Here is a 25,509-nt window from a genome sequence, read left to right on the forward strand (position 1 = left end):
ATTCGGGGAGTGAACCAGTGGATGAGAGATCAATCTCTCTAAAATTTTTCTACTAAAATTTTATTGAAATTAACTTTAATAACATTTCCTTTAACCCAACATATCCAAAATTAACATAAAATTAACCCAATATATCCAAAATTAACATAAAAGGCTAATAATGGGGGCCAGTTCAGTGGCATAGCAGGTCCTGTGGCGCTCACGTACCATACGGGTGCTGGTTCAATTCCCAGTTGCTCTACTTTTGATCCAGCTCCCTGCTAATGCGCCTGGGAAGGCAGTGGGGGATGGCCCATGTCCTTAGGTCCCTGAGCCCATGTAGGAGAAGTGGATTTTGTTCCTAGCTCCTGGCTTCAGCTGGCTCTGGCCATTGTGGCCATTTGGGGAGTGAACCAGCAGATAGATATCTTTCTCTCTGTCTCTCCCTCTCTATAACTCTGACTTTCAAAATAAATAAATAAATCTAAAATATATATATATTTCATTTTTATATTGTGACTTCAAGATCCAGGCCATGTTTTAAATTCATAGCACACTGCACTTGGCTAGTGGCTTCCATACTGAATGGCGCAGGGCCAACCCTAGGAGAGAATTGCTGCTCAGGTGACCAAGTGACCCAGGGAGAGCTGGACAGCAGATGGCAAGCAGGCCCCAGCCAGGGGCGGACAACTCACCGGCAGCCTCCCGTGGGTCAGGATACTGCTCAGATAATTCTTGGCTTCACTCATTCTCTGTTCATTCTTCTCCAACAAAGGGCTGCAGTCTTTTATTTTGGCGTGGTTTTCCTTCAAACACTGCTCCAGGAGGGCCTCAGCGAGCAGCAGTTTCCCAAAGTCCTCTGAAAAACAAGGCAAGACATGAGAGCAGCTCTCCCCTGGACAAGGCGGAGGTGGCGACTGGACACGGCCCTGCACCCATGCAGCACAGGCCGGGCAGGGCTGAGAGAACAGCACATTTGGTACCAACTTCAGCACCCTTTTAAAAAAAAAAAAAAAGCACACAGTGCAATCTGCCCCTCTGGGTTGATTTTCTGCTGCAGTTTAGCGGTTAGAGGGACAGGGTTCCCAGGACTTGGGGACAAATTCCCAGGATTTCAGGATTTAAAATGAGTGACGTGCCCAGTAAGCCAAAGTTCTTAAACCAAAAAGGAATTCTCCCCAGGCAACTGAAGAGGAAAAATACATAAGGCGGCTGAAAGAAGCACTCTCTGGTGCTCCTACTTTCCTTGTAACCATAACTGGTTTGCTGCTTTTAAGGAATTTTAACGGACACGACCCAGGAATAACTCAACAGGCAAAGCAGAGCTGGGTGGGAAGCAGATGCACTTGTGTAGCCAGGCACATCCCCGAACACGTTACAGTGCTGGAACTTTCTGGAGTTCGCTCACGTCACACCAGCTGGCAGGTGGTTTTACTCCCCTGGGTGAATCTGTTGCCTTCCCCTCCCGTACTGAAAGCCCCAGCCTTGCTACCACCACAGCAGAGGCAACTGGGATGCAGGAGCCAGGAGTCTGGCATGCTGGGTCTGAGTTCAAGTGTGGTTTTGTTAGGTAGGAAGTCAGTTATGAGCTTGTGTGTGTGTGTGTGTGACACAAAGGCCTAAAGAGAAGACATCTATGTCCAGCATATGCATCTGCATCTCAAAGTCGTCCTGACAATGTTTCAGGGGCAGCCCGGTATTCGCATCCTGCCCTGCCCCCTTCTACCTGATAACCTGCCTGACAAACCTTCCACAATCTCCCAGATGCAGCCCAGTATCTGCATTTCAAACACCCTGCTCCGGATCCCCATTCTCCAGGGGGTCCTGCTCACCCTTCCTCTGAACCCAGGATGGCGCCAGCTAGGCTTCCTCCGGTCTGCTACCTTCAGGGGAAAACTCAGATAGAAGTTTTTCTATTTACATCCAAAAAGCCCTTTGTTCCAAGAGGAGCAGAGGTGGGGAAGCAAGACCCTTCTCCTTAACCCCCCCCCCCCCCCCCCACAGCAGACTGCACGCTCAGCCCTCTGCCTCTCTGCTGAGCCGCCCACCTGGTCTGGCCAGGTGTAATCTCTCAACCATGTAACCGCGCTCCTCCCCCACCCTCAGTCCGGGTGACTGGGCGCTCTCTTAGGCTCTGTCCTTACGGATGTCCCTTCCCTAATAAACCTTGCAACTTTTACTTTCCACTAATCTGTCTCACACCTGAATTCTTTCTTGCGCGAAGACAAGAACCCTCCAATTTCTCCGGTAACAGTTTCTTGATGGGCCTCAGTGGCTGTGCCCACTGCCCCTCTCTGGCAGTCAGGGTGAGAACCAGGCCTGCCATTCCATCTAAGTGCCCCATAAACACCTGTTAAATGAATCTGAATGAATCCCATCCTCGCTGCTAGCCCCCGAGGAAGCCAACGGCCTGGGAATTAAAGTGCTAATCCAAGCAGTCTCTAGGAGCGTCTGTCTGCTTGGCCTTCTCTGCTCACGCTGTTCTTTGTGCTTCCAGGACAGCACTCTCAGACCTGCCAGGGGCTGCCGCTCATTCCCCGCTCCCGGGACCACCACCATCTGCTCGGGCTCAAAGCCACTCATGCAAGATGGTCTGCCTTTACATGAAAAACCTCCCTCCCCAAGGCAGACTCGCCCTGGACAGTGAGCCCCGAATCCCAGGAACACGGTCACAGGAGGCTTCCACTCTGGGGATGTCCATTACCAGATCCTTTGCTACCCCCCTCATACGTTTTAAAACGAGTATTTTGAGGCAATGGCCAAACAGTGAAGTACCAGGTTCAAACCGTCACCCATTGCCAGCACAGTCTAAGGCGCCCACAACGTTGTTTTTTACATCCCTGTTCACACAGCAGGTCCTCTCCTACAGATGTCCCAGCATGTGGACAATGACCTTTGTCCTGGACAGCGCAGGTAGCACCACTGACACCAGCAAAAAGGCAGACAGCCGGCCAGTGAAATAAAACGCAGCACCCTCCCTCTCAAAGGGACATCACGAGGGCTGTCACCGGATGAAGGGTGAGATAAGGCGACAAACAGCAGGTGCTCCACAGAGCTGCAGGGTGCCATTGTTTCTGCTCCCCCGTTTTGTGACAGGCCCTTTGAAGGCGGAGCACCAGAGGGCCGCCCCCATCTCCAGTCAAAAGTACAGTGTTCGTCAAGGCAGGAATGAAAGGCGAGCTTCCTCATTGGCCCTCTGCTGCGGGGGTGGGGGTGAGGGGGGGTGCTTCCCGGGGCCGGCTCAGATCTGGAAAACCCGCATCCGGGTTGGGGGCTGCTCCTAAGGACAGCAGCACGCGCCTCCGGAAGTTGGCCCCGCCCCAGTCCCGCCCCCATGCTGGGGCCCCGCCCCGCCCCGCCCCGCCCCGCCCCGTCCCTCTGCGCCGTGCCACACTGCCCACCTGTCCAGCCCAGAGCTCCAGCAGCTCCTTGGTTGGGCACCCTTCAAGCCCAGGGACACCCGCTTCCTTCCCAGAGCATGCTCCTGTCTCAAGATCATGGGATGTCTGAACCCGCGCCGTCCAGTGTGGCTGTGGGCTGGTGCCAGCCTCAACACTTGCGAGCCAATCCCCAGGACATACATGCACGGAGAAACTTAGTACAGAAAAGTGACAGAGTAACTTTTTTAATTAAAAAAAAATTGTTTTCATTTATTTGAAAGGTAGAGAGACAGAAAGAGATCTTCCATCTGCTGGGTTCACTCCCCCAATGTCAGCAACAGCCAGGGCTGCGCCCTGCCAAAGCCAGAAGCAGGGAACTCCATCAGCTCTCCCAAGTGGCTGGCGGGGGTCCACATACCTGAGCCAGAACCTGCCGCCTCCCAAGGTGCCCGTTATCAGGAAGCTGGATCCCAGCCGAGCTGGGACTTGAACCCAGGCACTCTGAGAGTGGGACGTGGTCATCTCCAGCTGTGGCTAATCATTGCCCCAAACACCTGCCCCCACAGAGCAATTCTGAATCTGTTGAATCACATGAAAAATGTTCTAATACACTGTTTTTACTGTATTTTATGAAAATATCAGAGCACAGCAGATCGGAAATTGAAACAAAACAAAACCGATGCTGAGTGAGTTTGACTATGAAGGCAGCGTTTGCTGAAGGCTTACTAAGTGCCCAGCGCTGTATCCTACAGAGCCATTTAATCTTGCACAGCCCCAAAGGGTCACTCTTATCCCCTCTTTCTAGATAATAATAAAGATATGCAGTGTAGCTAGGGTCAGCCAATAACAACAACAATACACCATCAAAAAGTATCCTCTGTACCGCCCTCAGAGCACAGCTTCTGGAAGCCCAAAGACAAGGAGCAAGTTAGAAGCGGTAAAGTGGGCTGAAAGCTATTGGTCCATCCAAGGGCTGGGATAAGAATTGTGCTCAGGGTGGGCATTTGGCCTAGTAGTTCACATTGGGGTTGGAATGCCTGCATCCCAAATCCCAGGCTTGGGTTTCAGTCTTGGCTCTGCCCCCTCTGCCCTCAATCCCAGCCTCCTGCTAAATGCAGACCCTGGGAGGCAGCAGTGACGAATCAAGTAGCTGCCTCTCTGCCCCCACCCCACGTGGGAGACTGAATCCTAGCTCCCAGCTTCAGCCTGGCAAAGCCAAGCCTCAACCCTTGAACCAGCAAATGTGATCTCTCTCTGTGTCTCTCAAATACAAATAACTAAGTCTTCAAAGCATTTTTCTCAGTGCTGTATACTGTGAGATTGTTTTCCAACACCTCTCGCCTCTCGCCCTCCTGCAAGTCCCACTCCACCTGTTTTCTGCTTAGTGCACAGTGGCAGAACCCTGCTTCCTTTGCTCAACCCCCAAGCTCCCTGCCCCACCTCTCTCTCTTCCTTCCCCCTCTTCTTCCCATCCCAGTATTCACAACTTGCCAGTCTGTGGAACTGAAGGCTATTTTGAAGTGAAGAGTTCCTTATTTTCAGTTGTTCAATAAGAATCCAGGGCCAGGCCAGTACTGTGGCTTAGTGTATAAAGCCACAGCCTGCAGTGCCGGCATTCCCATATGGGAATATGCTCCACTTCCGATCCAGCTCTCTGCTATGGCCTGGGAAGGCAATGGAAGATGGCCCAAGTGCTTAGACTCCTGTACCCATGTGGGAGACCCAGAAGAACCTCCTGGCTCCTGGCTTCGGATCAGCCCAGCTCCGAACATTGTGGCCAAGTGGGGAGTGAACCAGTGGATGGAAGACCTCTCTCTCTCTCTGTGCCTCTCCTCTCTCTCTTTATAAATATTTCAAATAAATAAATTAATTAAAAAAAAAAAAAAGAATCCAGGGCCAGCTTTGTGGCCCAGCAGGTTAAGCCGCCACCTACAACGCTGACACCCTATAATGGAGTCCCGGCTACTCTGCCTCTGGCCCAGCTCTCTGTTAAAGTGCCTGGAAAAGCAGTGGAAGATGGCCCAAGTACCTTAGCTCTTGCCACCCCGTGGGAGACCCAGATGGGAGTTCCAGGCTTCTGACTTTGGCCTGGCCCAGCCTCAGCCATTGCAGCCATGTGGGGAGTGAGCCAGGACATGGAAGATGTTTCTCTCTCTGTCTCTCTTTCTCTGTCACTGTGACTTTCAAATAAATAAAATAAATCTTAGAAGAAAAAAAATCCAAGTGCATAAAGACTTATCTTTCTTTCAAAAAGCGAAACAAGTTGCTTTTCAACATTCTGTAGTCAGAAGCCAGTTCCCTCCACCAGTTTGGGTCAAGTGCTCACTTCTCTCTGCCCAGGGCAGTAGGGGGACCTTCCCAACTGACTGGGAGCCTGGGTGCTGAGTCTGCGCCCCCCCTCTAGTCCCTGCCTTCCATGGAGGCCCAAAGGTGACCCCTCTGAGTGGCTACCCAGTCTCCCACCACCTTCTTGTAGTGAAGGTCCTCTCAGTTCCCGGGCCTCTTGGCCTCCCTCAGGGTGCCCCCTGCCAGGAACCACTTCAGTAACCACAGGCCCCTGCCCAGCGCTCCCCTCTCTACAACCTGCCCATTGGCAGACAGGGACCAGGAGGCCAGCCAGCCACACCCTTCCCCACCTGCTCCAACATGGCCACCGCAGCTGTACACCTCACCGCCTGGACAGGAAGGGTGGCTGGGGTGACACATGGGACACCCACATCCCATGACAGAGTGCCCTGTCTGAGTCCTGGTTCCCCTGCTTCTAACCCAGCTTCCTGCTGGTATACACCTTGCCAGGCAGCAGGTGATGGCTCCTGCACCCACGTGGGAGACCTGGACCAAGCTCCAGGTACTCGGTTTCAGCTTCAGCCTGGACAGCCCTGGCCGTTGTGGGTATCTGGGAAGCGAGCCAGTGGATAGAAGTACTTGCTCTCTCTTTCTGCCTTTCAAATAAAATGAAAATAAATAAATAACGTTTAAAATAACTGAAAATGTACAGGAGGAGGGACGGGCATGTGTTAAAGCAAGTGTAGTAAGAGGTTAAGGAATACAGGTGCTCACTGCTAGTCTTTGATCTTTGCTGTAGTTTGAAATGTTCAAAAGACAGCACAGAGGGTGGGAGGCTGGGAGACCCAACCTAAAATCCAAACGCAACGCAACGTGTGGCTGTGTTGGATCCTGTTTCTAAGAAACTAACTAAAATTTCACTGCTGGAGCTTTGTAAAGTGCAGTCATGGTTTTTAAAACAGCCCTATTGACTAAATCATACAGGAGAGAGGTGCTGGGATGTGGCTCCCAAGGAGCAAAGCTGGTTGTGCATAAACGGCATTCATTCTTCTCTCTCTTTTTTTATGTTTTAGAAATTTTTCATAGTAAAGCTTGCTTTCTGGGGCTGGTGTTATGCACAGTGGGTTAAGCCACTGCTAGCCTGCATCTCATATCACCTGCAACTCGTATCGGAGTACTGGTTCAAGTACTTGCTGGACAACTTCTGATCCAGCTCCCACAGGGGAAGGTGGCCCAAGTAACTGGCCATCCACATGGGAGACCAGGATGGAGTGCCGGGATGCAGTTCCAGGCTCCTGGCTTCGGCCTGACCCCAGCCATTGCAGGCATCTGGGGAGTGAACCAGTGGGTGGAAGACCTCTTTCTCTCTTTCTGTGTCTCTCCATCTCTCTCTATCACTCTGCCTTTCAAATTAAATAATTTTTTTTAACAAAAAGTTTTCTTGTTTCTCTTACCTGCTTGGATGGACTCTTTTTTTTTTTTTTTTTAAGATTTATTTATTATTTATTTGAAAGGCAGAGTTACAGAGAGGCAGAGGCAGAGGGAGGTCTTCCAGCCAGTGGTTCCCTCCTCAAATGGCCACAATGGCCAGAGCTGAACTGATCCAAAGCCAGGAGCCAGAAGCTTCTTCTGGGTCTCCCATGCAGGTGCAGGGGCCCAAGTTCTTGGGCCATCTTCTACCAGGCCATAGCAGAGAGCTGGATTGGAAGTGGAGCAGCGGGTCTTGAACTGGTGTCCATATGGGATGCCAGCACCACAGGTGGCAGCTTTTTCTACTATACCACAGTGCCAGCCCCAAGGGCTGTTTCTAAATGAACAAGCCCCACAGCCAGCCGTACTCGGGAGTCCCCTGCTCCATTCTGCCCAGATCTAACTGGATTTGAGTTAGAAAAAAATGTACAACCAGAAGTGCTACCTTCCCCTGGTGGGTGGCAGGGAGCCGCCTCCTCACACAGGAAAAGGCTGGGGGGCGGGGAGGGGTTTCCTGCTTCAGCCTCCCTCATCTTTCCTTTACACCAGAGAGAGGACCCCCACAGCTCCGTCCCCCTGGCCCCTGGAGTGGAATAGCTACTTTCTGTTTCTGCAGAGACCTGAGACATAGCAGGGCCACTAGTCTCAAGAAAATGGGGTTCAGCCCCCTCCCACATACCTAACTGCTGAGGCTTTAGGCTGCTGACCACAAGAGTCTCACAGGCCACGTGGGACTCACTCCCCAGCTGTGGGGGTGTCAGCTCCAGCTCCCCCAAAACAAACCAGCTCTGAACCCGTTGAGCAATCAAGGGGCCCCAGAGAGAAAAGAACCAAAGGAGCAATCAACCAAAAAAGCTCAGCACGTGGGAGCCACCTGTTTTCCTTCCTCGTATGTGTGTGTGCACACGTGTGTCTGCAGATGCACGCATGTACCAGTATGTGTGTGCACACGTGTTTTAGGATAGCATCTCTGGATTTAACAGTGGGAGAAAAGAGTCACTCACAGAACCAAACCCAGAAGTTGGCAGGAGAGACCCCCCCCTGCCCCTCAAACTCCTCCCCACAGCGAATCCAGCCCAGACTCCAGGCCCTCTGCTTGGCCACTAGCAGACACGGCGGCAGGGACTGAGGCTTGAGTCTGGGGTTGACCACACATGAACTATCTCTGAACACTGCCGCCCTTATGTCTAAAATGGGGTAGTAACTCCTGACTTTCCCACAGGGTTGTTTGTAATAATTCAAAAATAGAGACGGTACTTTGTCACTAGACCATGCCACTCACGACCGATGGCTGTCTACACTGCTGTTTCCTCTTCTATGGGTGCCACAGAATATGGTGGAGGTGAGTTCAGGAAGCGTAGGGCCCGCACTCTGCCCTGGGCTTGCACATCACGCGCTGGTGAGCCCAGGAAAGGCCCTGAGAAGTCCTGCAGCTGTTTACAGAAAATCGGTTGAACATCCTTGAATGCATCATTTCCAATTTCTTCACTTCTTGGGCCCCTAAATTTTTTCTTCCAGAGAAACCAATTAACTAACTGCTAAGCCTCCCTGAAAGCTCCAAAGAACAGCTCAGAAAAACAAAAACAAAAACAAAAACAGCAAAGGCCATAGGGAAGCAAGGAGGCCACAGCTCCTGTCTTGGGCCCAGCACGTTCCTCCGTGGAGCCAGCCCGCTCCGATGTCTTCTGCATAGGTCAGTTCTCACTCCCAGTCTCACCAGCCTACCCCAGAGGACAAAGACGGCGGGAATCTGGCCTGGAACAGGGGGCCCACCCTGTTTTCCCAAACACCTTCGGCACTGCCCACTGCCCGCTCAGACCCCAGCCTCAGTGAGCCTGTCCATCCGCACTCAGCTCCTCAGTGTCCTTCCTGTCCTCCTCCTAGGGCAAACACGCCGGGCCCTTCCCCAGCGTCACTTCCCAGGGGCCAGAACCAGCTCGGCCACTTCCTGGAAACCCTCTCCCCTTCCTGGGCGCCCCGCTCCTCCCAGCTCACGGCGGGAGCTCTCTGAGAGCAGGCAGTCTGCGCTCAGCAGCTTTGACAGATAGCAGTGCAGAGGAACTAAAGCGCTCAGACGTCTGGGTTCTAACTCTAGCGCCACAAGGCACGGGCCAGCGATCGAGTTCAACTCCTCTGTGCCTGTTTCCTTGTCTGTGAAGTGGGACAAACCAGACTCCCGGCCTCAGGGGCTGCTGTGGATTAAAGCACCCAGTAGTACACAGGGGTGGCTATTGCGTGCCTCCTCTCCCCACAGGGCCTGCTGCGGCCGGCGGCCCTCAGTACCCTTCCCCTCCGTGTGTGCGCCCACTTCCCTCCCCGCGGGCTCCCGAGGGGCGCTGGGTACTCAGAGGCGCAGGAGGGCTCTCCCGGCTCGGCAGAAGGCACCAGGAACAGGATCTGAGGTCTGGGACTGGGCAGGGTGCTCAAGAGCCCGGCCCGGCCAAACCAGCCCTGCCGCTGAAGCCACCGACTGCCAGCGCTGGATGGGACCTGGATCTGCCACGGAAGAGCCAACCGAGGGCTGCCGGCCTCTCCCGCTTCTCCACCAACCCCACCCTGGCGCTGGGCAAACCCCGCCCTCGCCTGCTGCGGACCAAGTTCCGTTTTCAACTTTACTGTGGGCAGCGGTTGGGGGTGGGGGCAAGGAGAGACAGGCGTAGCCTTAGCACTAGGAGTTCTGGGGCCCCGTCCCGGGCCCGGGGTTCGTGGGGGAGGCAAGGGTCCATGCATGAGCTCGTTTGATAACGCGCAGAGACCACACTTTGGAGGGAGAAGGCGTTGGTTACCCCAGGATCCTAGAGGGCATCAGCCCTCATCGCTCTTCCCCTCAAACACTCCACCTGCACGGGATTCTCCCGAGGCCGAAGGACCTTCCCGACGGCCCCGGCCGCTCCCAAGACGAGCACTGCAGGAGGGCAGACGGCCGTCGCCGCCGGGGACGCTGGAGGCACGCTTCCTGGAGGAGGCGGCGCGGTTCGCGCGCTCGCAGCTCAAACCAACCCCTTCGCTCACTCACCGGTGTCTAGAGAGACGAGCCTGGAGCTGGGGCTGGATCGCCGGCCTCCGCTGCCGGGCACGCCCTGCGCCTGCAGCTGCCGGACCAGTTCGAGCATGCGGTCCCAGTGGCCCTCGGCGCGGCAGCGCTCGAGCTCGCCCTCCACCTTCAGGTGGGAGCTGTACGCGCCCTTCGCAGCCATCTTCGAGCGGGCGCTGTCATAGGAGGCGCCCCAGAGAAGTGGAGACCCGGCCGGGGGCGGCGTCCCGGCTGGGGCGCACACGCGGGCGGGGTCGACGGGGGCGCAGGCGGCAGCCGGGGCCCCGGTGGCAGCGGGGGCCCGGGCGGCGGCGGGCCGGCGGCGGCAACAGCGGCAGCAGCAGCGGCAGCAGCACCCAGCGCACCTCCCGACGCCTCCGGGCTGTGGCTCCGGCTGCGCGGCGCAGACGCTTCCAGGAGCAGCCTCCGCCTCTGCTGCAGCACCTCCTGGCGCTGCTGCCGCCGCCGCTGCTGCAGCTGCTGCCACAGCCCCCGCCCCAGGCCAGGGCGCCGCCAGCTGCGGACCCGCCCCTGGCCGCTGCTCCACCCCCTCAGGGGCGTGGCTCGGCTCCGGCGAGCCGGGCGCGCGGGCGGCCAGCGCGGCCACAGCAGCCAGGCGCGCGCCAGGCGCTCGCGACCGCCCCGGCGCGCGCCCCCTGCCGCCGCCGCCGACTCGGAGCTCACTCTAATGCTGCGCCGAGACCGGGCGCCCGGGGGCGCCTCGTTCCCCTCGCCCTGCCCATCCCATCGGGGTTCTCGGCCTGGGAGACCCCCGCCCCGCCGCGCTGGCTTTGTGTGGTGGCCCCGTCACCGCTGCTGCCCGCCGCACGTCACAAATCCGGCGAGAGGCCGGCCGTGGGCGCCCAGCCCGGGAGCGAGCCTCCCTGGGGGCAGCCGACGCGGCGCTCGCTCGGGCCTGGCGCGCCCGAGCGGGGTGCCGAGGAGGAAGCCGGCCGGTGCCGCGTCCTCCCACGCTCCGGACGGCCCGGCTTTGAGAGGGTCTCATTTTCCGGTTTAACAGCCGAGCCCGCCTTTCCAGCTCGCCCGGTACGGTAACCGCCTGGCCCGCCTCTGCGGAATCCCTGGTGCCCTGGAGTTCTTAAAGGTGCTTTCTCCGGTTTGGGGTGTGCTCATTCCTCACCGTGGTGGCCAGGGCCGTGATCAGAGCTGCCTGGAGCCGCTCCGGGTGGTGCCCTCAAGGTCGAATGATGAGAGGAGGGGGCGTTGACTGGGGCCCTACCCCCGATTGCGACCTCAGACCAAACACACGGACACACATGCCCCTGTATTTAAGTGAATGCTGTATGTGCAAGCTCTTCGGTGTGGAGTCCCCAGGAGTTAGGAAGTGTCTACAGACCCTGCGGAGGTCTTCCCACCGCCCCACACGCTGCCTAGGCAATGAGCCTGGAGGCCATCCGTGTCAGGAAACTTACTGTCACACAGTTCCAGGCGCCTGGTACTTGGTCCCACGGGGCCCTTGGCTCTGGGGCCACCTAGGGTTATCCGTGAAAGACAGCCTCCTCCCCTACCCCCCCCCCCCCCCCCCGTCTAACCGTCCCCTCCCCTCCAGGTTCTAATGCAGCTTGTTCCGTTCAGGGGGTGCGGGGATAGGTCCCCCTCTTTAATTAATTAATTTATTTGAAAGTCAGAATTAGAGAAAGAGATCTTCCATTCGCGGATTCATCCCCCAAATGGCTGCAAGGAAGTCAGGAGGCAAGTAGCTGCTTCGTCATCTCCCAGGTGGGTGCAGGGGCCCAAGCACTTGGGCCCTCTTCTGCTGCTTTCCCAGGCCATCGGCAGGGATCTGGATTGGAAGTGGAGCAGCCAGGACTTCAACCATTGCCCGTATGGGATGCCCGCATGGCAGGTGGCGGCTTAGCCCAGTATGCCACAGCACTGGCCCAGGGGCCGGCTTTCCTAACTGTGGGTGCTCACTGAGCGCTGGCGGGCAGGAGGCAAAGCAAGGAAATGTGGGACAGCTCTGGTAGTTGGAATTGGGAGATAATTTACCCTGCCAGCCCCTAAACTCCCCCTCGTCTACCCTGTCAGATCCTCAAGCTGGCTTTTGTTACCCTCTGGCTGCCCTTGATGGTCACCAGAACCGGATCTCCCTTGGGGAGAGGTGATTTGCCCCAGGCCTGGCATTCCTAGGCAGGGAGTGGACAGCAGGGTTGATAAAGGCAGGTGGCAGGCGGGAATGAGGAAGCCGCCCCTCTCTAAGCTTTTGCAGAATACTGGAACTAGCTGTAGAGACTCGCTTCTTGCTGCTGTGGGTCACCAACATGCGGGAGGAGGGCAGAAGCGGGGCCTGGGGGTGGAATGGGGAATGTGGGAAGGAACCCAGTCTTTGCTTCAAGTGTAAGCCAAGCTCTTCCTCAACACTGTGGAAAATAGGCCTGTCGCCTGCACAGCTCTTTGACTGCAGGGACAAGACCCCAGCCCTCCAGAGACCAACATGATCAAGAGAGTAAGACTATAGGGCACGAACAAGGGCGGCTGTGACTGTATCCGTGATGTTTGCTGAAGTAAAAGGCAAATAGAGTGTGGCTGTCGTTTTTGAATTATCTGAAATCTCTCTGATGAGAGCTTAGTGAGCAAAGCCTGCTACCACGTGACTGCTCTCCAAAAACACTGCCGACACAATGTGGTGACCAGCGGGCCGAGCTCCTGGCTTGCCACAGCATGGAAGAGGGAGCCAGGAAGTCCCTGGAGGCAGCTCTGCTGCTGAGAAAGGTGTATTTTTAGTGAACAGCAAAGAATGCATAGCATAAAGGAGACCCTAAGCCCATGTCAGCAGACTGGGCTGCTTCCTGGAGCATGAGAAAGGCCTTGTGGAAACCTCTGCAGTTGATGCATTTCACGAAGAGAAGGGTTTAAGTAGGCCCAGAAAGACATGGTGTTGAGTTGCTAATTTAAACTCACAAAAACCTTTTCACGTTTGGGTCCCCAGCAGAAAGGTTTGGCAGCTGAGGACACGCTCCCCCTACTCCCCCTATGTCCACTCCCCTCCCCAACCACTCCTGTGTTGGTGACCTAAAGAAGCCAGCAATGATTCCCTCTGCAGTTAGAGCCAGAACGTTCTGCAACCTGCAGGTAGGATTGGCAAAAGCCTGGAGGAAAACAAAGAGGAGGGTTGGTTTCCTTCTTTATCAACCCTGTTGTTCACTCGCTGTCCAGATGAAAGTCAGATAAGCATGGAATCTGCACAAAGTCAGGCCACACTGCCTGAAGTGGCCAGTAAAACCCAGGAATCTCCATAATTGCCTCTTCTGTCTTGGCCTCCAGTGCTCTGCACATGTGGATGTTTGGAGGAAGCAATTTACCTCTGAGGGTAAGTTGACAACCTGTTAACTTCTGCATGGATCTCTGAAAGAACAGCAGACGGATGAATCAGTCTTAGCGCTATCTCACCTGAACATAAGAAAAGTCTGTCCACCTGCTGTGGGAGAACAGAATCGCAGGGTACTTGAGGGCCCTCCAGGTGACAAGCAGGAGGGCAGCTCTGGGAACACTGAGGCATAGCAGCCCAGGCAAATGGTTGCCTTTCCCTGGAGAAAATAGAAGTGTTGGCTGGGGCATCTCATGTGAGTCCTGGCTGCTCTATTTCTGATCTAGCTCCCTGTTTATGTGGCTGGGAAGGCAGTGGAAGAAGGCCCAAGTACTTGGGTTCCTACCACCAACGTGGGAGACCCGGGTATTCACTCATTCTCTCTGTCTCTCTCTCTCCCCCTCACTCTGCCTTTGAAATATATTAAAATAGAATATAGGGGCTGGTGCTGTGGCACAGCTGGTTAAAGCCGTGGCCTGAAGCACCAGAATCCCATATGGGTGCTGGTTCTGGTCCCAGCTGCTCCTCTTCTGATCTAGCTCTCTGCTATGGCCTGGGATAGCAGTAGAAAATGGCCCAAGTCTTTGGGCCCATGCACCCACGTGGGAGACCTGGAAGAAGCTCCTGACTTCGGATCGGCTCAGCTACAGCTGTTGTGGCCATCTGGGGAGTGAACCAGAGGATGAAGACCTCTCTCTCTGCTGGCACCGTGGCCAACAGGCTAATTCTCTGCCTTGCAGCGCCGGCACACCGGGTTCTAGTCTCGGTCGGGGCACTGGATTCTGTCCCGGTTGCCCGTCTTCCAGGCCAGCTCTCTGCTGTGGCCAGGGAGTGCAGTGGAGGATGGCCCAAGTGCTTGGGCCCTGCACCCCATGGGAGACCAGGAGAAGCACCTGGCTCCTGCCTTCAGATCAGCGCGGTGTGCCTGCCGCGGTGGCCATTGGAGGGTGAACCAATGGCAAAGGAAGACCTTTCTCTCTCTCTCTCTCTCACTGTCCACTCTGCCTGTCAAAACAAAACAAAACAAAACAAAACAAAACAACCTCTCTGTCTCTACCTCTCTAACTCGTTCTTTCAAATAAATAAAAAAATCTTTAAAAAATAAAATAGAATATAAAAAATCTTTTAAAAAAAGGAAATATTGACTATATTCCCCCAGGGCATGGGGAACATTATTGAGGATTATTAAATAAAAGTGTAACCCAAGTTGTTTGTGTTTGTTGACAGTAAGGGAAGTAGTGGTGACTGGTCCGGTTAAGTCTGCCTGCAGCACTGGCACCCTGGGGTGCCAGTTCATGTCCCGGCTGCTCCTCTTCCAATCCAGCTCCCTGCTAATGGCCTGGAAAAGCAGTGGAAGATGGCCCAAATGCTTGGGTACCTGCACCCACGTGAGAGACCCAGAAGTTGTTCTTGGCTCCTGGTTTCAGATCAGCCCAGCTCTGGCTGTGGCAGCTATTTTGGGAGTGAAGCAGCAATTGGAAGACCTCTCTCACTCTCTCTCTCTTTCTGTCTCTGTAACTCTGCCTCTTAAATAAATAAGTAAATTTTTTAAAAAAATCAGCCAAAGAATTATAAAAGATTGATATTATTGTGCTCATATCTATCAACAGTTTATCAGATTGCCCTTTATTTCTGGGACATGTCTGTGGGACTAAGGGTTAATGGGAAAGTGAACACTTCCATTGACGGCTTGCTTTTTACCCCCCCCCCCCTTCATTTCTTCATTCTAGGGTTCTTTCAAAATATTTGGCAAGGCTTTGGAAGTCTTTGCTAGCATACTGCAGCCCCTCTGTCTGGTTTAAGACCATTCACAGAAACAGCAGAGAGGCACGTGGTGTCTCCTTGGGACCCACCCCTGAATGCTGTCATGAGGTCTGAAGGGTCTCACCCAGGAGTCTTCATCCCCTCTCTGGACCAAGAACTGAATCAGAGCATGATTTATTTTCACAGGAAAGACTGAGGGTAGCTTCCAAAAGACCCTGACCAACATCTACAGCTTTTCTACACCACTTTGATATCCTATGCAATCCAAGATCTTGCTGAGGTCTTCCCATTCAGATTTTTTCATTGAACTTACAGCACCTGAGGCTCCTACTCACATACCAGTTAAACTGGTAAATCTGGCTATTTTGGTTTAGCTCACAGTTCTTGCCTTTAAGATTTATTTTATTTATTTGAAAGAGTTACAGAGAGAGGTAGAGAGAGACAAAGAAAGGTCTTCCATCTGCTGGTTTATTGGGAATTGCCTAAAATAGTTCCTGACAACATGGTGCCTGGTGGATGTACGAGGGGTGTGTTTGCGGCTGCTGCGGTTAAGCCACATAAGATCAGACCACTGGCAGGGATAGGTCCGCTTTAGTTCCGGACACATGGACAGTGCGTGATCCCTATACTTTGCTTAAGATGCCCCTGTGCGTGGTCCACCCACGCCTGCGTGACCTTTTCGCTGATTGGCTCCCCTACTGCGCATGTCTTCTGTAAGCCTTATAAGCCTGCACACTTCCTCAATAAAGTAGTTCCTGCTTCGACAGATCTCATGGGTACTTGCTGTGTTCTTGGCCGTAGACCTTACCTCTCCCGTTCACCTTGTCGGGGAGTGCTTGTACTGTTCCCTGCTGGTCAGGGGCCAGCCTCAGGCTTAAGACCCCAACACTGGTTCACTCCCCAAATGGGCAGGAGCAGGAGCTTCTTCTGGGTCTCCCATGTGGGTGCAGGGGCCCAAGGATTTGGGCCTTGTTCTTCTGCTTTCCCAGGCACATTATCAGGCAGCTGGTTTGGAAGTGGAGCAGTTGGGGCTCGAATTGCCACCCATGTGGGATGCTGGCACTGCAGGCCAGGGTTTTAACCTGCTGCACCACAGTGCCAACCCCTGGTTGTTTTGGTTTAAATGTCCTTAAACAATTTTTCTTTTTTAAAGATGATCTATCTGAAAGAGTTAGGGGAAAAGAGAGAGGGAGAATCTCTTCTGAATACTGGCTCACTTCCCAAATTGGTGTAACAGCCAGGGCTGGGTCAGGCCAAAGCCAGGAGCCTGGAATTCCATCTGGGATTCCCATGTGGACGCCCGGGCCCAAGCACTTGGGCCATCCTCTGCTGCTTTCTCAGGCCATTAGCAGGGAGCTGGACCAGAGTGGAGCCCCTAGACTCAACCCTGTGCCTGTTATGGGGTGCCAGACATTGCAGGCTGGGTCTTAACCTGCCACAGCACAATGGCAGCCCCTACATGTCCTTCAACACTTCCAAAGAACTCCACAGTGTTCTCTCTTATTTTGGCCTTGAAGAGTCTTTGGCAGTGGCTTTCAGCTGAGTTATACCAGGGCATAAAGTCTACCATAGAGTATTTTTCTATCCTGAAGGGTTTATAGAGGTAAGTGAGCTTTGGAGTATTTGTTTCACCCAGAGGAAAAGGGGGGAGGAGTTCTGAGGGGAGAGACCGAGGCAGAGGGAGGTGGAGGGCCATAGCATAGGGGAATAGCAGATTTGACATGTGACTGGGTGGTGGTGATGGTAGTGGGGGAGTCTAAAAGATAGTTTTAAATAGTTCACACTTTTTTTTCTTTGACCAAGGAATCTGTTAAGTAATTTTGGGGGCTGGTGCTGTGGTGCAGTGGGTGAACGCCCTGGCCTGAAGCGCCAGCATTCCATATGGGTGCTGGTTCTAGTCCCAGCTGCTCCACTTCCGATCAAGCTCTCTGCTATGGCCTGGGCAAGCAGTAGAGGATGGCCCAATCCTTGGGCCCCTGCACCCGCGTGGGAGATCCAGAAGAAGCTTCTGGCTCCTAGCTTTGGATTGGCACAGCTCCGGCCGTTGCGGTCATCTGGGGAGTGAACTATCAGATGGAAGACCTCTCCCTCTCCCTGCCACTCCTCTCTCTGTGTAACTCTGACTTTCAAATAAAAAAATAAAAATAATAAAAGATAATAAATAAAAAAGGAAGTAATTTTGGAATCCAGTTTTGTTTGGATGCTTCCTCATGCTAATAAAAAAATTGGATGCTTGGAATTATCTGCCCTCTTCATACAAAAGCACCTCTGAAATGAATAATTTTGTTCACATCAGAAGAGGAACTTCTGGAGCCTGAGTGCCTGGGTTCTAGTCCCAGCTCCTCTACTTCTGATCCAGCTCCTCTACTTCTGATCCAGCTCCTTGCTAATGCACCTGGGAAGCAGTAGATGATGGCTCAAGCACTTGAGTCCCTGGAGACACAGATTGAATTCCTGGCTTCTGGCTTCACCCTGGCCCAGCCTTTTGGGCCACTGCAGCCTTTTGGGGACTGAACCAACAAAGGGAAGCTCTCTCTTTCTGCGACTCTCCCTCTCTCTCTGTCACTCTGCCTTTCAAATAAATAAATTAATTAAAAAAATGTTGTCCCTGGGCAGGCTATTGGGACTCAGACCTGTCCTTTACCAAAAGCTTTCCTCTTACAGGAGCATAATAGAAATGATAAGGATGGACACAGACCAGAAAAAGTGTTGTTAGTACTAAGGCAGATATCCCTCAAGGAGAAAAGATTTTCAAATGTGGTCAGATAGTCTAAGTATTCCTTAAAAAGTCCCCATATTTCCAGGAGACAAAATAGACTCAGTACTTGGGGAGTATGAAAAAAAAAAAAAAAGAAACCCAACACTTGAAGAGAAGAATTAAGCTTAGACCCAATGATAGACATATATCCCTCACTTCTTTTTTTTTTTTTTTCTGAAAAATACCCAAGCAGAATTGAGGGCCTTAGAGGAGCATGCTGTAATTTTTGTTTCTTTTTTAATTTTATTTTTATTTCTATGAAAGGCAGAAAGATAAGAGAGACATAGAGAGAGACACACAGACAGTGACCTTCCATCCACTGGTTCCCTCCCCAAAAGCCTACAACAGCCAGGGATGGGTCAGGCTGAAGCCAGGATTCCTGGTATCCCAGGTAGGTGGCAGGGGCCAAGTATTTGACCCACCACCACCAGCTGCCTCCCAGGGTGCCCATCAGCAGAAAGCTGGAATTGGGAACAGAGCCAGGACTGGAACTCAGGCATTCCAACAGGGAATGCAGGTGTCCCAAGCTGCATCTTAACCTTGCGTACCCTATTTCTGAGTCAGGAGTCTTGGGCTACAGGGGCCAGGAGGTCTCAGTTGAATCTTGGTGGGCTTCAATAATTGAATACTGGCTTCCTGGAAGAATCCTTTAGACATATTTGTGATGATTCAAGGTTGAGTATGTTGTCATCACAGGAAGGCAGAACCTTGCCCTAACCGAGTCATAGCAGCATCAAAATGGGAATGTTTATGAGGTGCTGGAGTCTATTTTTAGACAGCTCTTCGAGTCGGGGTCATGATCTGAGTGGGCAAGAACCATCAGACACTGGTTAGGAGTGCTGGTGGGGCTGGGACAGGGTTTGGAGGCAGAGATTTCACAGTCTGAGAGAGTAAACGGTGTTTGCAAAGCTCATTGAAATGATTTGCTTTTTTTTCTTGCAATTTCTGCAGAAAACAGTTATTTACAACATCTATCCTCCTGTGCAGGAGCTTCCTGCTATGGTAGAAGCCATGTCGGGGTCAACAGTGTGCTGTTTGGGTGTTGATGGTTTTCATCCTCCTGTGTGCTGACTCACGGATGTGGTGTAGATGAGCCTCTTGCCCCTAGGTGATCAGTCCTGTACCAGTAGTCACGGTGGCCGCAAGCAGTGAGGCTGGAGGGCACTGTTCCAGCCGCACAGAAGTGCAACAACAGCCCCAAGAGGAGGTCTCCTCCTCCACCTTCTACTCTGGTCTCTTCCCTCCTTCTTGCCATTTGGGGCCATCGTATTTGCATATGGGGTCCCCTAGAGCCCTGAGTTTCCAGCACACACGATTGTTAACCAGTGCTCGGCTTTTTGTGACACTCCCACCTTGCTGTCACCCTAAAAATCCTAAGTTTGAATATGAATGTGATATTTGCTTCATGGTCAACAGTTATGCCATCTACTCTGGTCATTGGTCCAGAGATGCAGAACAGAATGACCACTGCCTCCCAATCTCAGGTAGTCACATGACCCACGATCCTTACCTCCAGAAATCCACTTTTCCATATTACTAAGATTATTTGCCCACGGTATCTCATGTCTCACTTAATTATTAATACCCAGCCAGCCCTCCCAGAGTGTTGACACTGACACTCTGCCAAGGGCTGGCTGTACAGTCAGTCTCTCCCTTTGACAGCTGCCAGGAACACTGCATGGAATCACTAGGCTGAAGGATAAAGTCCTACGAAGGCAAGCTTCAAAATCAGGAGCTCCCTGGGCTTGTGCATGGCAGGCACTCAGTAATTATTTGTTATGCTAATTTTAGAATCTCAAAATACCAGGTTTCCCAAGCTTGGGAGATGAGAGCTCTAGAGTGTGTTTCGTCCCCACCTACCTACTTCCTGACTGAGACACCCCAGTGCCTCCTTCCTTCCTTACACTGAGTACCCCAGTCCCTCTGTTCCTCGCTGTCTCTGGGGACCCCTTATTCTTCCTGGTGGTTTCTGGTCTTGCAGGCCTGCTGCCCTGGCCCCCTCCCAGAATGCCCCCCAGGCGTGGCTCGTGCTGGTTCTCAGCCCTGCTGCTGCTATCCTGAGGGGTGGAATGCCCTCAACCCACAAGTGCACCCTGCCTTTTCAGCTCACCTTCGCGGGCCTGATTGTAAGCCTGGCCTCTCAGTCATTACAGCAATTTTAGGACATGAAGCACGGCTTTATGCCACCTGCTTTTCCACTGTTTTTTCTTTCTGTCTTACCTTTTTTTTTAATGTTTATTTTTTGATTGTTGTAATCTACTTGTTGTAATCTACTTGAAAGGCAGAGCGAGAACGACCAAGAGAGCAAGAAAGAGCAAGAGGGAATCTTTCATCTGCTGGTTCACCCCTCAAATGCTCACAAATATCCAGGGCTAGCTAGCCAGGCCAAAGCCAGGAGCCAGAAATTCAATCTGAGTCTCTCACATGGGTAGCAGGGATCCAGGTATTTGCTCCATCATCTGCTGCCTCCCAGGGTGCGCATTAGCAGGCAGCTGGATCAGAAGCAGTCAAAACTAGCAACCCAGGGACTCTGACATGGGATGTGGGCATCCCAAGTGGTGTCTTAATTCCTGTGTCAAATGCCTACCCCAGTTATGGTATCCTTACAAAGGGAAGGTATATCATTTTTTTTTTCTTGTCTCTAAAGAGTTTGTATGTGGTAGGCATTATTTTTCCCTTAGCTATTTATAGGGAGGTTTTAAATACTGATTCAATTTTATTTATTTATTAATTTTTGACAGGCAGTTAGTGAGAGAGACAGAGAGAAAGGTCTTCCTTCCGTTGGTTCACCCCCCAAATGTCTGCTATGGCCCCGCGCTGTGCCGATCTGAGCCAGGAGCCAGGTGCTTCCTCCTGGTCTCCCATGCGGGTGCAGGGCCCAAGCACTTGGGCCATCCTCCACTGCACTCCCTGGCCACAGCAGAGAGCTGGACTGGAAGAGGAGTAACCGGGACAGAATCCGGCGCCCCGACCAGGACTAGAACCCAGAGTACTGGTGCCACAGGCGGAGGATTAGCCTGGTGAGCCACGGCGCCAGCCGATTCAATTTCTTTAAAAGTTACTGTGCATTGCCGGCACCATGGCTCACTAGGTTGCCCCTCTTCCAGGCCAGCTCTCTGCTGTGGCCAGGGAGTGCAGTGGAGGATGACCCAAGTGCTTGGGCCTTGCACCCACATGGAAGACCAGGAAAAGCACCTGGCTCCTGGCTTTGGATCAGTGCGATGTGCCGGCCGCGGCGGCCATTGGAGGGTGAACCAACAGCAAAGGGAAGACCTTTCTCTCTGTCTCTCTCTCTCACTGTCCACTCTGCCTGTCAAAAAAAAAAGTTACTGTGCATTAAATTGTTATCTCTTCTTTTGTTCAATTTTGGTAAGTTATAATTTTCTAAAAATATACTCATTTAATGTAATTTTTCACGTTTTAGTCATGATATTATTCATAAAATCCTCCTCTTTTTAATGTTTGTAGAATATACAATAATAGGGGCTGGTGCTGTGGTGCAACAGGTTAAAGCCCTTGGCCTGCAGTGCTGGAATCCCATATAGGTGTGGGTTCGAGTCCTGGCTGCTGCACTTCTGATCCAGCTCCCTGCTTATGCACCTGGGAAGGCAGCAGAGGATGGCCCAATTCCTTGGGCCCCTGCACCCTTGTGAGAGACCTAGAAGAAGCTCCTGGCTCCTGGCTCCTGGCTCCTGGCTTTGAATCAGCTCAACCCCGGCTGTTGCGGCCATTTGGGGAGTGAACCAGCGGATGGAAAACTTCTCTCTCTCTCTGTGTTGCTACCTCTCTCTCTCTGTAATTCTGCCTTTCAAATAAATACAAAAGAAATCTTTAAAAAAAAAAAGACTATCCAATGATATCTGAAATTTCACTCCTGGTATTATTTGTGCATTCTCTATTTTTAAATTTCTCTTGCTCATTTCCAGGCCTTGTTGGTTTTTTCTTTCTGCCTGGATCATCTCACTGTTCTGTAGATCGCAAGTCCAGGGTGGAATCTGCCAGCCTCTGCTCAGAGAGCCTGGCGTGCCCCTGGCCCACTCTGCGGAGACGGCCAGCTGTCAGGGACGCCTCTAGCACTCACAGCTGCTCTAGAGTGAGGAGACTCCTCCGTGGTAACCGAGAGATGCTGATTTCTGCATCCAGGCTGGTGAGGGGAAGAGTGAAAAACCAAACTGACAGAGAAGACAGAGGCTAAGGGCAGCCCCAGTGAGGAAATCTCTGGCAATGAGCAGAAACCAGGCTGAGGGAGGGCTGGCTCTGGTCCCAGGACACCCAGGCCTCCAGGGAGTGAGGGGCTCCTGCTGACGTCTGGGTGCCCCTGTCGCAGTATATCCAGGAGCTCAGGGCAGAATGGCTTCTATGCAAGCAATCTTAGGCAACCCGTGCGCCAAACACCCAGGGCTGGTGGGTTGCATCCACACGAACCACTTCGTTTTTGTCCTCCACTGACTTCATCGCTTTCAGTCAGGCTTCAGGTAGTCGTGGAAGTCAGGGGTAAGGAGCCTTTCCTGGGCACCTGTAGGTAAAGTCCAGCAGTCGCTTTGTGTTCCAGTTCAGGAGTTCAGCACTCAGTTCAATCACCAACAGGGTCCAGGCCGAATAAACGAATCAGTCATCTTCAAAGAGGAGGTGTCTCCCTGCTGTCCCCAAAGCCAGGACCCACGGCAGGTGCGTGTGTGCTGCATGAACAGGATGGTGTTCAGCCTCTTCTGTTTCTCTCTAATTTCCTCCAGCTCGCGGCTGCTCGGACTGCAGTGTCGAAGCAGGGGAAAGGAAGAGAGGAAGGAGAGGATAGGAAGGCTCCTGCTGAGATGACTCCGTGGTCCTATATGTGGGGACCCGTGGGTCCCCTGGCAGCTCTTTAAAGCAGCCTCCTGGGGGGTCTTGTGGGGTTCTGGGCAGCCCCCCTGCTAGATTCCTGGGCCGCACTTCCCTCTTCTCCAGGGGCTCCTCCTGCTCCTCCCCAACCTCTGCCCTCCGCAGCCTCCTCCTGGGGTCCCTAGCATTCTGGTTCCCCTTGCCCTCGCTCAGGGGGCCGGGCAGTTCATGGCCAGGCCCTCCCCACTGCCGAGGCTGTGCAGCTTTCCCAGAGCCAGACCAGGGGCTGGGGCCAACGGGAGGGCCACACAGCAAGCCCTCGAAGCCTCTTTCCTGGCCTGGAGGGGAGGTGCGGGCGAACCCTCAGATTTTTCCTCCCCCAAATATCCTCCCTGGACCTCTGTCCTTTGAGTCTTTTACTTCCTCTCTGAGTGGGGATTCCCTAGGTGAGAGGACCAATAACACGGGGAACCAGATTTTGAAACCTTCCTTTGAAAATCTACATCTCACCTTACTTTGAGACTCAATAACTATCATACCTGCCACCCACCTGGGAGACCTGGATGGGGTTCCAGGTTCCTGGCTTCAGCCCAGCTGTGGCCACCATTTAGGGAGTGAATCAGCAGATGGAAGATCTCTCTCTCTCTCTGTCTCTCAAAAAAACAATAGAAAGAGACAAGAATTTCCTATGTATCTTTCTAGACTTTATCTTGGACCCACTTATACTTTTTTTTAAATTATGAAAATGGAGGGCTGGTGCTGTGGTGTAGCAGGCAAATCTGCCATCTGCAATGCTGGCATCCCTTATGGGCGTTCGAGTACCGGATGCTCCACTTCCAATCTAGCTCTCTGCTAATGTGCCTGGGAAAGCAGCGGAAGATGGCCCAAGTCCTTGGGCCCCTGCCACCCACATAGGAGACCCAGAACCTCCTGGCTCCTGGCTTCAGCTTGGCCCAGCTCTGGTTGTTGCAGCTGTTTGTGAAATGAACTAACATGGAAAATCTCTCTCCCTGCTTGTCAAATAAATATATTTTTTAAAGGCTGTCTCTGTGCTCGATAGCAGGGAATACTGTGTAAACCTGCAACTCCCAATTACAAATGAAATCACTGGGTCAAAAGGTATACAGCTCTTTAAGGCTTTTAATACACATTTTCATTGTGTGTGAAAGTATTTTTTCCTATACCTTCATAACACTGGTTATCTACTCTTTTGTTTTTGCCAGTTTGGGTAAAATAATAATGAAGATTTTGATTTGTAATAAACTTTAGTAAATTATTCATTAGGATATAACAGTTGTTTGTCACCGAGGCAGTAATCCATTTAAAAACAAATAAAAAAGATGTACTTATTTATCTGAAAGGCAGAAAAGAGAGAGAGAGATTGATCTTCCATCCACTGATTCACTTCCTTTGTGGCCACAGTGGCCAGGGCTGGGCTGGGCCAGGCTGAAGCCAGGAACCAAGGGGCTCCACTCAGGTCCCCCACAATGGGTGCAGGGACCTGAGTACATGAGCAGTCACCTGCTGCTTCTCAGGATGTCCGTTACAGGAAGGCTGATCAGAGGCTGAGGAGCCAGGGCGAGAGTCCTGGCGCTCGGCTATGGAAGGTAGGTGTCCCAGGCAGTGACTTAGCCACTGTGTCGAGTGCTTGCTTACAGGCTCTGTTTTTGTTTTTTTAAGATTTATTTTCTATATTTAAAATACAGAGTTAGAGAGAGAGGTCTCTGGTTTACTTCTAAATTGGCCACAACAGCCAGAGCTGACCCGATTGCAAGACGGGAGGTTTTTCCAGGTCCTCCACGTGGGTGCAGGTGCCCAAGTACTTGGGTCATCCTCTGCTGCTATCCCAGGCACATTAGCAGGGAGCTGGATTGGAAGTGGAGGAGCTGGGACTTGACCCAGAACCAAATGGGATGCCGGCGCTGCAGGCCGTGGCTTTAACCCGCTATGCCACAGCACCGGCCCCAAGGCTCTGGCTTTAAAGTACTCAGGCTAAGACAAATGAGCTCCAGAGTGCCTGCAGGAGATACTTCCCCACAGGACTTTAAGAGGCTACCATCAGGGGCCTGCGCTGTGGCATCCCATATGGGACGAACCATCAGTGTACCATCAGTGGCCTACAGAGCCAGCATCCCATATGGGCGTTGTTGGAGTCCTGGCTGCTCCATTTCAGACCCAGCTCCTTGTTAATGTGCCTGGGAAAGCAGAGGAAAGTCGTCCAAGTACTTGGACTCCTGCAAACAGGAAGGAGACCCTGATGAAGCTTCTGGCTTTTGCTTCGCCCTGGTCATTACAGCCATTTGGGGGAGTGAACCAACAAATGAAAGCTCTCTCTCTCTCTCTCTCTCTGTAACTCTGCCTTTCAAATAAATAAATAAATAAATCTTTTAAAAAATAGAAAAAAGGAAGCTACAGTCAGTGCAGCGCTAGGCCTGCTCTGTCACCTGCCCGCCATCCAGGAGACTCTGCCCCTGACTGAGCAGCATCATTCCACGTAGAGGCCCTGTCCTTTGGGCCACAAGGGAGCCAGATCTCCCATGAATTTATTAGCTGCGACCCAGGGCTTTGCACAAAAAGATGGGCTCAACCAGATCCTTCTTTGCAAGGATTCACCTAAGAAACTCAGAGGAATCTGTGGGTAGCGACTTGAGCCCCAGGCAAGGCCCAGGCAGCCTGCTGTCAACAGGAAGAG

The 25,509-nt window shown here is 52.7% G+C and overlaps 1 protein-coding gene across 6 annotated transcripts in view; it reads right to left on the reverse strand.

Annotated features, from left to right (window-relative positions):
• Positions 1 to 25,509, reverse strand: part of TTC7A (tetratricopeptide repeat domain 7A) — a 135,750-nt gene that overhangs the window by 95,870 nt on the left and 14,371 nt on the right. For 2 of the 6 annotated variants that reach the window (XM_051839053.2, XM_051839077.2), the window contains one exon: positions 675 to 838. In XM_051839053.2, coding sequence (XP_051695013.1) covers positions 675 to 728 — 54 coding nt within the window. In that variant the 5' untranslated portion in view covers positions 729 to 838. Of the gene's footprint in view, positions 1 to 674; positions 839 to 10,131; positions 10,725 to 11,582; positions 11,682 to 25,509 lie in introns of those variants that run through there. The other 4 variants (XM_051839046.2, XM_051839079.2, XM_070069173.1 and 1 more) reach the window with 4 other exon arrangements.

Source organism: Oryctolagus cuniculus, chromosome 2, assembly GCF_964237555.1.
Source record: "Oryctolagus cuniculus chromosome 2, mOryCun1.1, whole genome shotgun sequence".
NCBI classification, from domain to species: domain Eukaryota; kingdom Metazoa; phylum Chordata; class Mammalia; order Lagomorpha; family Leporidae; genus Oryctolagus; species Oryctolagus cuniculus.